This window comes from Coenobita brevimanus, chromosome 13 (genome assembly GCF_032717465.1).
Source record: "Coenobita brevimanus isolate Jiangsu-jjx chromosome 13, ASM3271746v2, whole genome shotgun sequence".
Lineage (NCBI taxonomy): Eukaryota > Metazoa > Arthropoda > Malacostraca > Decapoda > Coenobitidae > Coenobita > Coenobita brevimanus.
The window spans coordinates 26,881,797-26,898,822 of record NC_136966.1 but is presented as its reverse complement, the minus strand read 5'-3'; the positions used below and the strand labels follow the sequence as shown (position 1 = coordinate 26,898,822).

Here is a 17,026-nt window from a genome sequence, read left to right as displayed (position 1 = left end):
CTTCCGTCAGGTTTTCTGTTTCTCTGAGGATGACTTACATTCAGCAGTATGATTCTCTGTCAGAGAGATTTCCAAGAAAGCCTGAATGTTAAGAAGAACATTACAATATTTTTCATTTGAAGTCAGTACGAGTATAACGCTCACTCCATTTTGCATCACGCTTTTTTATTATGTTACTGCGTAATTAGAATTCTTCATACATATTTACGTTATATAGATGCTCCTTCCCTCCCTCCCTCTCTCTCTCTCTCTCTCTCTCTCTCTCACCACCCCGCTTGATCGAATGGTAGCTGACTCCTTTACCTCGCGGTTTGAAGCATCTTACGATGCTTAGAATGGGTTGAAGTATCAACATAACGTAAATTCACGTTGACTTATTACATTATATTCTTGACTTCACCAGATGACTTTATTCAGATTAAGTGATAACAGACCCCTCTTATAGCCTAGAGGAAAACGTGATAGGCAATTGGGCAGACGGACAAGGAAAAAGACAAACAGAAAATCTCTCAATATGCGTGTCTGTATGTGAGAGAGAGAGAGAGAGGGGGGGGGGGGAAACAAAGGAGTAAGCCACCTCTCGATCAAGATAATCAAGGAAGGTGGTTGTAGTTGGTAATGGATGGAGCGACGAGGAGGAGGGAAGGGGGTTTAAAGCTGTGTCCGAACACCAGATCATTTTTGGTGTCCTGGCCACGGCATCGACAAGGCCCGGATGCTTTCTTTGGACTGCGAGTGTATAGTCACGATTACTAATCTCTGACCAGAGGTGCGTGGCGGGCAGTGTTATGACCACACACGAGCCACGCATTCGAACACAGCCTCTGCACTACTGGGCGGGGCAAAGAACTGTAACCAGGTGATTTGAAGCGTACTACTCCTCATATCTTTGATATCGCCATATCCTTATGGTTTCTCCTCCATAATATAATAATCTGTGTTTTTTGTCAGGGGCCGACATTTCTTCAATCAGTCTGCAATTTAGCAATTTCCAAGAAGTAAAAGAACATGTGCCACTATATGTGGGTATTGGGATTATATATACGGTAATAATTATTTTTGATTTAACGGCATTAACTGGCACACATTTTGACCAGCGGAGGCATGCAGCTAAGACGTCGCGTGGGAATAGGGCAACCATTCCCACTGGATGGCAACGCCATAAATATAAATAAGACTAGATGCCGCATCGCCCATTCTTCAGTACAGCGGCTATGCGTCTGCGCGGCCTCCATTTTGGAGCGGTCAAGCATGTAATAGTTGGTGCTTGTTTTAGAGCGAATTCAGACTATGAAAATGAATGTTGTTGTGGTGGAGGTGGTGATGGTGGTTATTGTTGTGGTGGTAGTGGTGGTGGTGATGGTTATTGTTGTGGTGGTGGTGTTGGTGATGGTTATTGTTGTGGTGGTGGTGATGGTGGTTACTGTGGTGGTAGTGGTGGTTGTTGCTGTGGTGGTGGTGGTGGTAGTGATGGTGGTTTTTGTTGTTGTGTTAGTTGTGGTTGTTGTGTTAGTTGTGGTTGTTGTGTTAGTTGTGGTTGTTGTGTTAGTTGTGGTTGTTGTGTTACTTGTGGTTGTTGTGTTAATTGTGGTTGTTGTGTTTCTGGTAATTGTTGTGGTGGTGGTGGTTGTTTTGGTGGTTGTTGTTGTTGTGATGGTGGTTATAATGGTGGCTGTTGTGGTGGTGATTGTGGTTGTTGTTGCTGTTATGGTGGTTGTGGTGGTGGTGGAGGTGGATGTTGTAGTTGTTGTGGTGGTGGTTGTGATGGTGGTTATAGTTGTTGCTGCTGTTGTTGTTGTGGTGGTGGTGGTTGTGGTGATGGTTGTAGTGGAGGTGGTGGTTGTTGTGATGATGCTTTTTGTGGTTGTCGTTGTTGTTGTTGTGGTGGCGGTGGTGGTGGTGGTTGTGGTGTATTGGTTGTTGGTGTTGATTTGGTGGTTGTGGTTGTTGTGTTGGTGGTGGTTGCATTGGTGGTGGTGGTGGTTGCTGCTGTTGTGGTGGTTGTGGTGGTGGCTATTGTTGTGGTGATTGTTGTTGTGGTTGTTGGTGTGGTGGTTATTGTGGTGGTTGTTGTTGTGATTGTGGTTGTTGTGGTGGTGGTGATTATTGTTGTGGTTGTTGTTGTGATGGTAGTTGTTGTGGTGGTGGTGGTTGTAGTGATGGTGGTTGTTGTGATGGTGGTGGTTGTTGTGGTGGTGGTTGTTGTAGTGATGCTTATTGTTGTGGTGGTGGTGGTTTTTGTGGATGTTGTGGTGGTGGTGGTTATTGTTATGATGGTGGTGATTGATGTCCTGTTGGTTGTGGTGATGTTTGTGGTAGTTGTTGTGATGGTGGTGGTTGTTTTTGTGATGGTGGTGGTTGTTGTGGTGGTGATTGTTGTTGTGGTGGTGATTGTTATTATGGTGGTGGTTGTGGCGGTGGATGTGGTGCTGGTGGTAGTGGTAGTTATTGTTGTTGTGGGTGTGGTGGTGGTTGTGGTGGTGGCTGTTGTGGTAGTATTGGTTGTGGTTCCTGGTTCATCTGAAACGTGAACTCGGTGGACTGCAGGCTTAAATTTCCCTTCTGCAACCCACCATCCTGCCTTCGGAGGATAGGGAAGCAGCTGAGGGAAGCTTGCATAACCAGACAGTTGAGCCGCTCGTGCTATCGGTGTCACGAAAGATATATTCCGACGCTTTGTACACCCAAAAGCAGCACAGTGCTGTTGCATTTCTAGGTAAATAATGGTCAGCTTTGATCATCGTCAGGAACACGATATCGTCTGCCTCGACCGTTCCAAGCTGGCGGCCGCGCAGACTCATCTAGTGTCATGCTTTTTTTTTTTTTTTTTTTTTCTTCCCCCGGCTTATCAACCATTGGGGCCGAAGCCCCTGGTTATTAAGGCCATATATATATATATATATATATATATATATATATATATATATATATATATATAAATATATATATAAAAAAATATATATATATATATAAATATATATATATATATATATATATATATATATATATATATATATATATATATATATATATATGTATGTATATACATTTAAACATATATACATATATACACAAACATACATATATACATACATACACACACACACACACACACACACACACACACACACACACACACACACTTCCATGCATACATACAGACACACTTTCATGCAAACGTACATATATATATAATTTTAATCTTATTTATTTTTTTTGTATTTTTATTTTTTAAATTTTTTCTTGGTTTTATATTTGTTATACCTTATATTATAAAGAAAAATTAATCTAAAGACCCTAAAACTAATCACCTAACAGACAAATCGCTAACCTATACTAAATCCTACAGAGACAAATAGCTAGACCTACACTAATGGTAAAAATACCTCGACTAACAGAACACCATCGACTGCAGATACGTAATGCCTTTCTACATTACATACCTGCACTCATCACCTGGTGACTGTCAGTCGAGGCACAACCTAATATAGCGGACATCAGTATATGAAAGGGAACCAGACGAGTCAGGAACATTTCCATATACGTCAGCTGTCGTCCCTAATTAGAATAACTTAAACAAGATAATATAATGTATTTACATAATTTGTACAGAAAGTGAAGAACCTCGCCCAGCAGACCACCATCGACTACAAGTGCCCAATACCTTCCTATATTGCACACTTGCACTCATCAGCTGGTGACTGTCAGGCGAGGAACGGGGTATAATGTAGGGGACATCTATATTAGAAATAGATCGGTGGGAGGAGGAACTATTTAAAATATGTCAACTGTCAACCCTAATTAATATTACAATATATACATATTTACTGTTCATAAAAACCATAACCACACAGTAAAAAAGTCACATTACTCTGATCAGTCTGGTCTCTCTCAAGAAAGCCATCAATTTATCAGTCATAACAATGTCCCCATCACCCAGGATGGTGGAAAGGGTGAAGGGGACGTCTACTGCGCCGCAGTAATTTATAAGTGAAGCACGTTCACGAATAAATCGCCGACAGCGCAGGATGATATGACTAATAGATAACACCGCATTACAGATATCACAGTGCGGTGGGAAGCGTCTTTCGATATATGATTTTATGTGGGTTAAAATGGTGGCATTAAGCCGTAACCGTGCCAACACTTTTTCTTCCAGGCGACTGGGACGGTTGACAGTGTCCCAGTCGCCCAGGTACGGCTTACAAGTTGGAATATTTAGTCTGGTCCACTGACCTTGCCACAGATGATTTATTGATTTCTTTCCGAGAGATAGACTCGACCGTAGATCACGAGGAACGTCCCAAGTCTCCTCGAGCTCTACAGCCGACTTTGCAAGTAAGTCAGCCTGCTCATTGCCATAGATACGACAATGACCAGGAATCCAGATCAGCGTGAATGACTTGTTGCATGAATGCAACTTATTAACGATGCGGCCTTGGATCTCATGAGAGTCCGTAGTGCAAGATGCAATTGCCTGAAGAGCTGATTTTGAATCTGAAAATATGACAAATGAGTCATGCCTAGAATTGAGAGCATAGTCTACCGTATGGCTTTGTCAATAGCAAAAAGTTCTGAAGTAAACACAGATGTATGAGTCGGCAACTGATACCTGAGGGCACATTTAGTCGACCACACACTTGCACCCACACACTTGCACCCACACATTCACTCGACTTGGAGCCGTCGGTGTACAATTGATGGGACCCCAAGTGACGAACAATGATGTTACGAAACAAGTGGTGGACCTCCGCCTCCGGCGCCTTGGCCTTTGGTGCTGGGAGCCATGTAACATCGACTGTAAAGCCGGGTGGCTCCCAAGGCGCTATATTTTTAAGCACCAACTTGTCACAGTCACTGGGGTCCACATCAAGCTCCTGAGTCAGTAAGTGGAGGCGAGCGGCAAGTGGCCGACGCACCCCCTGCAGAAGGTGGTGGTATTGACACAGGGGGGTACAGGCCACATTGCCGATATTACTTTTCCTTAACGTCCTTATGCCGTAGGACAAGGTCAGGTGGTCACGGCGAATACGGAGGGGAGGCACATTCGCCTCCACTTCCATACGAGTCACACGGGTACACCGGACGGCTCCAAGACACATTCGCAAACATTTATTCTGTAACACATCCAATCCTTTCAGAGTGGCATCGGATGCCGAGCCATACACCTGTGCACCATAGTCTAGCTTCGATCGAATAAGGGACTTATACACCATTAATAAAGATTTTCTGTCGGCACCCCAGGTAGTACCCGCTAGGTACTTGAGGACATTTAACGGTTTATCACAACGAGCAGGCAAAGTATTAACGTGAAGTTTAAAATTCATTCTACGATCAAAATGTATTCCTAAAAATTTTACAGAATTTTGAAAAGGTACCGCCTGATTATCCAAAGTTAAGCACAAATTAGGTACGTTACGATTAGTGAAAACTATAGCGGCACACTTACGTACGGAAAACTTAAATCCCCACTGCAAGGCCCATTGGTGGACGGAGTCAAGGGCTGCTTGAATCCGCCCAGCCAAAAATTGTGCATTATGGGAAGAGTGCCATATTGCACAATCGTCAGCTTAGAGTGAGTATTTAAGATTCCTCGGGATGGGAGCTGATGACAGAATATCATTGATCTATCTATCTATCTATTGCCAGACGCCTCAATCCCGTTTGGGGTGGCCACAAACAAATCGCCTCCAAGTCGCCCTGTCCCCCGCCATTTCACTGCCCTGCTCCCAACTCACACCCCCCTCTCTCATATACCTCTCCACCCCATCCCTCCATCTCATCCTCGGCCTCCCCCTCCCTCTTCCCCCCTCCACCTGACTCACATACACTCTCTTCGTCAGTCTTTCACCCTCCATCCTCTCCACATGGCCAAACCACCTCATAATACTAAATAAATGATCATAATACTAAATAAAGTAGGACTAAGCACACTTCCCTGTGGCACCACGTTTTCCTGGATAAATATATCCGATGTTACGTTACGGGGCAATTTGACAGAGAAAGTTCTGTCCCTTAAGAGATTTGAAATAAAAACAGGCAAATTTCCTCTTAAACCATAAGCATAGAGCTTCATTAGTATACCGTGTCGCCAGGTCATGTCATAGGCTTTATGGATGTCCAAGAACACCCCTATCATGAATTCTTTATTGGCAAATGCCTCTGCAATACAATGCACCAAATTCATTAAATGATCTAGTGAACTTCTGTATTTACGGAAGCCACATTGTTGATCATTTAACAAATTCTTCGACTCTAAAACAAAAAGAAGCCTATTGTTAACCATACATTCCATGACCTTACATAGACAAGAAGTCAACACAATAGGACGAAATGAAGTGGGATTCATAAGACGACCAGCCTCTTTGGGTATCGGTATGACGTGCGCAAAGTGCCATGAGTTTGGGAACGTTCGAGACGCCCAAATCTCATTGTACAATGCTAACATCTTAATCAGGTTGTCCTGATTATGATGCTGGATCATACCGTACGTGATGGTGTCTGGTCCAGGGCTGGTGTCTTTACAGGATTTAAGGGCAAGGAGCAGTTCATCTAGCGTAAACTCTTGGTTGTACGGGGAGTTTACATCTTCTGTGGCAAAGTCTAATTTCTGTAGCTCAGCCATGCGTTTATGATGTTGGAAACGCGGGTCATAATTGGCTGAGCTACTTACATGAGAAAAACTCCTGGCGAGGATGTTAGCAACGTCCACGGGCTCGTCATAGATGTTATTATTTACTTGCAAGGTGGTGACTGGGAAGTATGGGCCTTTATTATTTAATATTCTTATGGTGGACCAGACTTTACGTAATGGTGTTGTACGAGTCACCGTGGACACAAAGGACCGCCAGGAGTCACGTTTGGCCCTTCTTATTATTCTCCTTGCCTCAGCCCGTGCCTGTTTGTATGCAATAAAGTTTTCCTCAGTGGGCTGACTATCAAAAATCCTGTATCTCCTATTGCGTTTTCTTAATGCTTGTCGGCAATCCAGCGTCCACCAGTGTGCTCTATGCTTTGCATGAACTGTAGAAGTCTTGGGAATAGCAGCCTCACCTGCGTGTAATATGGAAGTAGTTATATTTTCGACCTTAACATCTATGGTCTCCCCAGATATATCTAAATTGGCGATCCTTGAGAAGGATCCCCAATCTGCTTTCTTATAGTTAAATTTTGGAGGTGGAGGGTCCGAAATGATGTCGTGTGTATAAGAAAGACAGATGGGTAAATGATCACTTCCCAAGGAGTCGTCGTAAGGGTCCCATAAGAGATCTTGATGTATACCAGGGGTGGCCAAAGATAAGTCAATGGCCGAAAAGTTACCAGTACGATCATCTACACGAGTCGCTCTACCATCGTTCAGAAGACAAAGGTTGGACTGTAGTATTAGGTCGGCTACTTGCTCCTCACGACCATCAATCCTCAAGCTACCCCATTGATAGTGATGGGCGTTAAAATCGCCCAACACTAACTTATTCCCAGGGAGATGTTTAACTAGTGAATTTAAAGCATCACTATCAATGGGGCCATGTGGAGGACAGTACAGAGAGCAAATAGACAGATACGTGTTATTAAATTTTACTCTGCACGCGACTGCTTCCAGAGTAGAATTTAGAATCACTTCCGTTTGTGGGTGTGATTTGTGTGTGTATATGGCTACTCCGTGACCTTCATATCTTCTATACGAGTGGTAGTGTTTTAACTGTGGAGGATCAGGGTGATCCTCCAGGCGCGTCTCCTGTAAACAAACAATGTCTGGCCTGTGTATAGAAAGCAAGATTGCTATATTGTGTAACTTATTCCCAATACCTCTACAATTCCACTGTAGTATAGTGAATGCGGCGGTTTAAGATTTACGAGGGGGGCCAGTGTGTTTAGTTTTTTTATGCCCCCCGCAACCAGACGAGTGGCTACCGGGGGACCTTTCCCGGAGCTTGCTGACGGAAACCTCCATATTATCGGCAATAACAAGGCTCCCAGATTCCACCGAGGAAGAGCTATTCTTCCTCTCCCTCGCTGGGCTAGGAGCAGGTAGGACATGAGGACGTGGCATTGAAAGGGTGGTGAAGTTATGTTTTACAGTCTTGTCAGGCTTCGATTTAGGCTTGACTGACTGAGAAGCAGCAGCGGCCTGTGAGTATGATGAAGCTTTAGGGAGGTCAGTTAGAGAGTTGGATCGTACAGGAGGTTTAGAGGTGGATGTGGAGGTAGAGTGAGAGACTTGATTAACAAGCACGAGATCAGTCTGCGTCTCCACAGTGCACATTACAGGGCGGGACATCACTGCCGAAGCATAGGACCTATTCGGTGTGGGAGTTGCATGCAACTCCTTCACCTTTTTCCTTGCTTCGTAGAAAGAGATGCCCTCAGTCGCCTTCACTGCACAGACCTCTTTCTCCTCCTTCCACTTGGGACAATCCCTAGAGGAAGTGAAGTGAGCACCCTTGCAGTGAAAGCAGCTGACACCCTCTGATGTGCAATGGACAGCATCATGACCTTGCGTTGCGCACTTGCCACAGACTGATTGAGAAGCCCGACAAGATTTTTCATGGTGTCCATATAACTGACATCGTAAACAACGAAGTGGGTTAGGGATGTATGTCCTTACGTTAACAATTTCATACCCCACTTTGATATGGGTTGGAAGAGTCACTTTACCGAAAGTCAATATAACCGTTGCCGTTTTCGTCCTCCTGCCCTCGGAAAATCTCGTGATGAAACGGGCTTCAATTACATCTTCATGAGCAAGTTCACGTATGATGTCGTCCTCTTCCATGACCATGAGGTCCCTGCAAGTGATGACTCCCTTGCAGGAATTCATGGAGTGAGGGATCGTCGGCACAACATCATAGCAATGGAATTTGCTGATCTTCATCAAATCCTTAACCTGGGACGAGTTTGCAGTCTTTACTAGGAGATCTCCGCTAGCAAGTTTTTTGACCTGTTCTAGCTCTCCTACACACCCATCAATCACCTTCTTGATAATGAAGGGATTGAGGCTGGACAGGGGAGTAGAACCAACCGCGTGCAGCAAAACAAAACTCGCATTTTTTACATCAATGTCTAGCAGAGGGCGTGTCCGGGTCCGTTCAGTCTGGGGGTAGTCCGTCCGTGAGACAGTCGGGGGTCGGTCAGGACTACCTCCCCCCCTGAAGGGGGGGGGGAGGCAGCAGTGGCGTCCGCCATAGTAACCACTTCCCCCTAAAGGGGGAAGTGGGAAGAAAGAGAAAAAACAAACAAGGGACAAAAAAACCAGGACAACACACCTATGGCTAAGATTGCCCTCTCAAACCACTCCAGGGAGGCCTGACCGTGTTACTTCACACCCCAGAGTGATCAGTGGGGGGGACCCTCCGTGGGCGAGTAAGCAAAGGCAATCTTAGTAAATAGATATAGACACTTACTATATCTCTAGCAAGGGTAGGGAGGAAAATTAGTACTAGCTAGTCCTAAACGTCACCAGAAGGGTGAAAAAAAAAGCTATTGCCGGTGAGGCAGCCCTGAAAACTAGAGAAGACCGCAACAGAAAACACGTCTACGCTCCTCACGACCATGCATCAAAGTCCCCAGTGTCATGCGGCATCTAGGCTTATTTATATCTATGGGCAACGGGGCCTGTTATCACTGGAGAAAAACATTCAGTTCAAAGTAGTAGTAATAGTAAATTTTTTTCAGTATCATAAAGCATTCTTACTTAGAATATGTCGTGTGAATGCCGGCTGCTGTGGCAATCGTGGATAATTCTCTGCTATCACCTACCAACAACTCGGTTAAAAGCTCGCCTCAAGAAACACTGTAGGTCAGTGAAATAATAAACAGATTAATAAAACACAGTATGAAATTCAAATATCATCACGCACTCATCATAGACTAGAAATAACAGCTATAACCAAATTTGTCTATTTCTTACCATGCATACATTACTTGAGAGAGTAATATAAAATGTGAAACAAAAATGCTTCAGTGATGCTTAGAAAATTGTTCATTGAAGCACTAAACCTTTCTGAAACGATGGTGGAGTGTGTCTGACTGTGCAGCCTACGCCTGCCCACGACTTTGGCTAACTCTCTGGTCAGAGATTAGTGATCATGAGTGTACGTGTACATCCCTTCTTCTTCCCCTCTTCCTTCACTGATACAATCCTCAGTTTCACCAAATTCTGTTATCATTTTCATGCAGCTCAGTATAAGCAATACTTTCTCAGCCTTCTCCGTTCGTTTCCAATAACAGGCAGTGACCTTACCACCATATAAGTCTGCAGTCGTAATTTTTTACCTCTGCCATTCGGGCTCTACTAACGAAATAACCATCGCAACTTTTTTTCACCCTCCCAGGGTGTGATAAACTTTGTCAGTCGATAAATCGACCAAATATTGATAGAGTGCCGAAGTGGCGGAAATGCTTTATGCTGGATTGTTTGACGGTGGGATCAGGCATGGGAAGCCAACACAAAGACAGGTGTATTTGGAAAATAAAAGCATGAGTAAACCAGAAAGCGCTCAGATAGTGAATCCTTCCGCCAGTACCATTGCCATTGAAATGGATTCGGATCCGTATTCGTGGATAGGGGATCCGGATCCTCCCCCAAATTTCTTCAATTCTTTCTTGGTCCACTTTTCAACAAAATTTCATCGAAATTAATTGAAAAATTTTGGAGATATTCTGCGGGATACTCCGGATCCGGATCCACCCCCAAATTTAATAATTTCTTCCTTGACCAATGACCCACCCATCCACAAAATATCATCAAAATCCGTTCATAACTTATTGAGTAATCCTGCTAACAGACAGACAGATAGACAGACAAGCCAACGCAGGGTAAAACAACCTCCTTCCAGAGCTAATGGGTATGCTGGGTGAGAACGATAAGTAACTGAAATGACTTCTAAACAGCTGTTTGAAATGCTGCATCTTGATAATGCCTATGACAGGCTATACCCTTTTTTACCTCCGCGAAGGAAATAATGTTTTAGTCAACGTTTGTTTGTTTTTTTGTCTGTCTGTCTGTTAGCAGGATTACTCAAAAAGTTATGAACAAATTCTGATGAAATTTTGTGGAAGGGTGGGCCATCGGCCAATGAAGAAATAATTAAATTTGGGGGCAGACCCGGATCCGAATGCGGGGTATCCCGCACAATATCTCCAAAAGTTCCCAATGAACTTCGATGAAATTTTGTAGAAAGGTGGACCATGGAAGAAGAAAAAATTGATTAAATTTGGTGGCAGATCCAGATCAGGGTCAGGATCCTATATCCACGAATCCGGATCCGGGATAACTCAAAAAGTTATTAACGGATTTTGATGAAATTTTGAGGAGGGTGGGACATGGAGCAAGGAAAAAATGCTTAAATTTTGGGGTGGATCCGGATCCGGAGTATCCCGAACATTATCTCCAAAAGTATTCAGTGAATTTCTATGAAGTTCTGTGCAAAGATGAGTCAAGGACCACGAAGCAATTGATTAAATTTGGGGGTTGGTCCGGATCCGGATCCGATATCCACGGATCCGGATCTGGATCCTTTTTAATGGCAGGCATTGTCTCAGTTTTTAACCTTATAATTGATAGATAAATTATATCCAACAGGTGTATGTGAAGTGTAGTAAATGAGATATTAAACAAGAATATTGTGTTCCAATGGCTCATTTTCTGAGTTGTTGCCGGGAATTGGGAGGTGTGTGTGTGTGTGTGTGTGTGTGTGTGTGTGTGTGTGTGTGTGTGTGTGTTTAATACCATGGTTACTAATTAATTAGCTATGTAGACTTTAATTTACATCGATACAACCCTTTGCGTGGAAAATTCATGTTGACCTCTTTTATATAACTAGTAGCAGGTCTTTTATTATTGAAACCAAAGGAAGATGTTTTATATATATATATATATATATATATATATATATATATATATATATATATATTATATTGTGAGGAGTAGACTGTAGCACCAGTCGAGCTGGGCGGTACTCCCAAGGTGGATGGAAAGCTGATGACAGGGAGAAATGGAGCTCCCTTTTCATCAGCCCTCGGGACTAGGTCCCGACCATCCCCATTTGCTGAACTTTTTCAGTGTCTCAGTAACACAGAGAGTAGGCCAGCATGCTCTCCAATACAAATTTCTCTATCAACACCAAACTACATGCACAGTACACACTACACTTCCTTTCCCAAAATTAAAAAATCATGGCAGCACTACACGTGGCCTCGGAGTCCCCGGGGGGGGGGGGACCATAAATGCCCCCATCTTCCTCCCATCTCCCGGTGACGACTCGAGCTTCTTCTTCATTTCTGCAACATTCGCGGCCTTTCCTCTAACTTTCGCTCTGTTGAGCACTACCTCTCCTTCTCTAAACCTTACCTTCTTTTTCTAACTGAGACTCACCTGTCTGAGGCAACTGACAGCAAACCCTTCTCTGTATCCTCCTACTTTCTCTATACTCATTTCAAAGCCAAAGCTGGATGTTGTGTATATGTACGCAAGGACCTATCTTGTTCTCGTGTTCCTGAACTCGATTCTTCTGAGTTCTCTACACTCTGGCTTCGGCTTTCCTGTCATTCTCTGACTAAGTATATCTGTGCTGTTTACTTATCTCCTAATTCTACTGACTATCAAAAATTCTTTGACTATCTTACTTCTATGATGGAACACATTCTATCCATTTCTCCTTTCTCTGAAATCTCCATTCTAGTTGGTAGAGGAGTTTGGAAGGGTGTGTGAAAGGAGGAAATTGAAAGTAAATGAGAATAAGAGTAAAGTGATGAAGTGTAAGAAGTTGGTAGATGGTAGGGGGATGAATATAGTTTTGAATGGTGAGTTGCTTGAGGAGGTAGAGTGTTTTAAATATCTAGGATCACATGTTGCTGCGGATGGAAGAATAGATGCAGAAGTGAAGTTTAGAATAAATGAAGTAGGAAAGGTGCTGGGAGGAATGAAAAAAGTTTTTAGATGTCGTTCACTTAGAATGGATGTAAAGAGAAGGCTGTATGAGAGTGTTGTGGTACCGACTGCGTTATATGGGGCTGAAATGGAATATGCGTGTAGCAGAGAGGAAAAGTTTGAATGTAATGGAGATGAGGTGTCTGAGGAGTATGTTTGGAGTGACGCGTATGGATCGAGTGCGAAATGATGTGCTAAGGAGAACTGGAGTTGTTCGGGAGATGGCTGGTAGAGTTGAGCAGAGGGTGTTGCGATGGTTTGGGCATATGGAGAGAATGGATAATGAGCGATTTGTGAAAAAAATAACTAGATCTGATGTGAGAGGTGTAAGGCTGAGAGGAAGACCACGAATAGGATGGATGGACAGTGTGAAGAGAGCGTTGGATCCAAGAGGGATGTCTGTTGAGCAAGGAAGAGTGGCTGTGCATGACAGAAATAAATGGAGAGAAATTGTGAATGAATAAGTGATGACGCAGCCCTAAGGGGATATTCTCCCACATTTGGTCTGATCAGCTAGTCAGGTCAGGTGCGGGTAAGGGGATGGGCCTGTTACGATGTGGTAGGGGTAAACCAGCTCTGCTGTCGGGCCCTGCTGCAGATGTCACTGATTGCATTGCGCAGTTGACCCTTGTGTGGTGTGGTGCGGTGAAGATCTGTCCGTTCTCCCCTTTGGGACTAAGATGCGAATTAATGTGTTTGAATAGATGAGCAAATGGGGAGTGTGTCGTCCTGTCTTGGCTACCTCCCTTTCCTTGGGGGAAGCAGCCTAGGTATATAGATAGATAGATAGATAGGAGATTTCAATGTTCATCACCACCTTTGGCTCTTCTCTCTTTTCACTGATCCACCTGGTGAACAAACCTACACCTTTTCTATCTTTAATGACCTAGAGCAGCTTGTACAGCACCCTACCTGTATCTCTGACCGCCTTGTAGAGAGCTCCAACATACTTGACCTCTTCCTTACTACTAATCCTTCTGCTTACACTGTTAATCTTTTCTCTCCGTTGGGCTCCTCCGATCACAACCTTATCACCTTATCCTGTCCTATCACTCCGGTACGGCCAGTGGACCCTCCAAAGAAACGCCGTCTGTGGCACTTTGAAGCTGCTGCTTGGGAGGCCCTCAGGCAGTACTTCTTTGATTTTCCCTGGAATGATTTTTCCTTCCATTGCCGAGAGCCATCTGAGTGTGCCTTGCACATTATGGAGGTTATTCTCTCAGGCATGGAAGCATACATTCCTTCCTCATATCCTCTGACTAATGCAAGAAAGCCTTAGTTTAATCATGCTTGTTCTAATGCTGTCCGCAACAAGGAGAGGATCTATAAAAGGTACCAGAGCCAACCCACCCCTGAATCACATCTTTTATACGTTTCTGCCTGGAATCGTGCTAAGTCTGTTCTTAGCTATGCTAAAAATAATTTCATCCGTACTAAATGCTCTCAACTCTCCAACACGAATGCTTCCCGCTCCTTCTGGCACCTTGCCAAAACCTTTCTAACAACTGTACCTCATCATCCGTCCCTCTTCTTTTCTACTCTGATGTCTCTGTAGCTATTTCTTCTACTGATAAAGCAGATCTCTTCGCTTACACTTTCTCCTCCAATTCCACCTTAGACGATTCCGGTGCTGTTCCTCCATCATTTTCTCCCTCTGACTTCCTCTTGGCTGACATTAAACTTTCTTCAGCTGATGTATTTCCTACCATTGCTGGCCTCAAAACTAATAAGGCATATGTGCCTGATGGAGTCCCTCATGTTGTTCTCAAGAACTGTGCTTCTGTGCTTACACTATGCCTAGGCAAGCTCTCTCGCCTTTGTCTATCAACTTGTACCTTTCCTTCTTTCTGGAAGTTTGCCCTCATTCAGCCAGTCCCAAAGAAGGGTGACCATTCCCAGCCCTCTAACTATCGTCCAATTGTTTTAACATCCTGTATCTCAAAAGTTTTCAAGTCAATTCTTAATAGAAAAATTTTAAAGCATCTTTCCTGTCACAACCTTCTTTCTGATAGTATGGGTTCCGTCAGGGACGCTTCACTGGCGATCTTTTCACCTACCTTTCAGACTCCTGGTCATCCTCCTTTCGGGACTTGGCGAAAGCTTTGCCATTGCACTTGACATCTCTAAGGCCTTCGAGCGAGTCTGGCATAAATCATTAATTTACAGATTGCCTTCTTACGGTTTCTATCCTTCTATCTGTGCCTTCATCTCTAGCTTCCTTTCTTGTCGTTCTATAGCCGCTGTTGTAGTCGGCCATCGTTCTTCTCCTAGATCTTTCGACAGTGGTGTTCCTCAGGGCTCTGTCCTATCACCAACTCTCTTCCTTTTGTTCATCAATGATCTTCTGAGCTGTACATCTAACCCTATCCACTCCTATGCTGATGACTCCACCCTTCACCTCTCCATTCGGTTCCCACAACGTCCATCCCAGCAGATACTTCAACAAACAAGGGATGAGGTTATGGGACACCTAATGTTTGACTTGGCAGTACCTCTGACTGGGGTAAAAATAATCTTGTTGTTTTTAATGCATCAAAGACTCAGTTTTTACACCTATCAACCCGACAAAATCTTCCACAGGTATACCCACTAATGTTTAATAATATTCAACTCAATCCTGCATCATCCTTGAGCATGCTTGGGGTTTCATTTACTCTTATAAAATCTGCTTGCAAGAGATTAGGTGTGCTAAGCCGACTCCGTTCCTTCTTTACCCCTGCATAATTGTTGACTCTATACAGGGGTTTTATCCGCCCCTGTGTGGAGTACAACTCTCATGTGTGGGGAGGCTCCCCACATATAGCTCTTCTCAATAGAGTGGAGTCAAAGGCTTTTCGTTTCATTAACTCTCCTCCTCTTACTGACTCCTTTCAACCTCTGTCTCTTCGTTGCACTGTTGCATCTTTATCTCTTTTCTATTGCTACTTCAATGGGCGCTGCTCCTCTGAACTGTCTGGATGCATTCCTCTACCTCTACGACGGGCGTGTAGCACCCGTCTAGCAGCAAACTCTCATCCCTTTTCTGTCCAGCTCTCTAATGCAAGAGTTAACCGTTTGTCCCAGTCCTTCATTTATGCAACAGGTCACCTCTGGAACTGTCTCCCTCTGTCTGTATTTCCTGCTTCCTATGATCTCCAGTCTTTCAAACGCAGTGTGTCCAGGCATCTCGAAATGATCGGATCTTGAATTTGGCTCTCTCTTGTATTTTGTTTTTCTCTTGGAAGGAACAACATGGCCTTTGGTTCCTTCTTTCTAGCATAATATATATATATATATATATATATATATATATATATATATATATATATATTTATATATATATATTTATTTATTTATTTATTTGTTTATGGATATAATGGCAAATGAAGTTAAATACAGACTTAAATGACATCGGTTTTGCAAGTATTTTTTGGATCAGACAGTGTCAAAGAACAAAGCAAACGGGATTCGAAAGACATTGATTCCAAATACATTCACATAATCTCGATTGGATTCTGACAGTTTTGAATCGAGATAAAGGAGGTACTCACCTTCTCTCCCCGTTTATGTTGACAGCCTGGATGGGACTGGACCCGGACGAAAATGTGATTGATGCACTACTGCTCAACACCTCAAGACTGGGTCATGGGTATGCCATCGTCAAGCATCCAGTAGCCAAGGCATTCGCTAAGAAGAAGAATATCCCGCTGGAAGTATGCCCCATATCAAACCAGGTACAGCTTTTCCCCCCACCCTGTTTTTTGTTTGTCAAACCTTCTTCTATTTACTCATTTACGTACAGACCCAGTTGTTAAATTGTCATACGCTTTCTTTGTCCTTGTTTTACAGTTCCTTCATTTTCACAGCTCTCCCACCACATGTATTTACTTACCTCGTCCGTTAAATTTCCTAACCACTGTGTAAAGAAATATTAGCACATATGCCATGTTGGTGACCTATGGACACAATCCGTGCTCGGGTACCATAGAAACTGAATATATCCGTTATACGTCTGAGTCTCCAGAAATATGAAGCTGGACTCCAAAGTATGAGAGCACTTTCAACCCTTTTTTCTATCAGTGATGTGGTATGCTACCTATTTTTACCAGATCACTTGAG

The 17,026-nt window shown here is 43.6% G+C and overlaps 1 protein-coding gene across 1 annotated transcript in view; it reads left to right on the top strand.

Annotated features, from left to right (window-relative positions):
• Positions 1-17,026, top strand: part of LOC145415212 (adenosine deaminase 2-like) — a 193,559-nt gene that overhangs the window by 85,393 nt on the left and 91,140 nt on the right. The window contains exon 7 of the mRNA XM_080284565.1: positions 16,484-16,641. Within this exon, the coding sequence (XP_080140691.1) occupies positions 16,484-16,641 (158 nt within the window). The remainder of the gene's footprint in view (positions 1-16,483; positions 16,642-17,026) is intronic.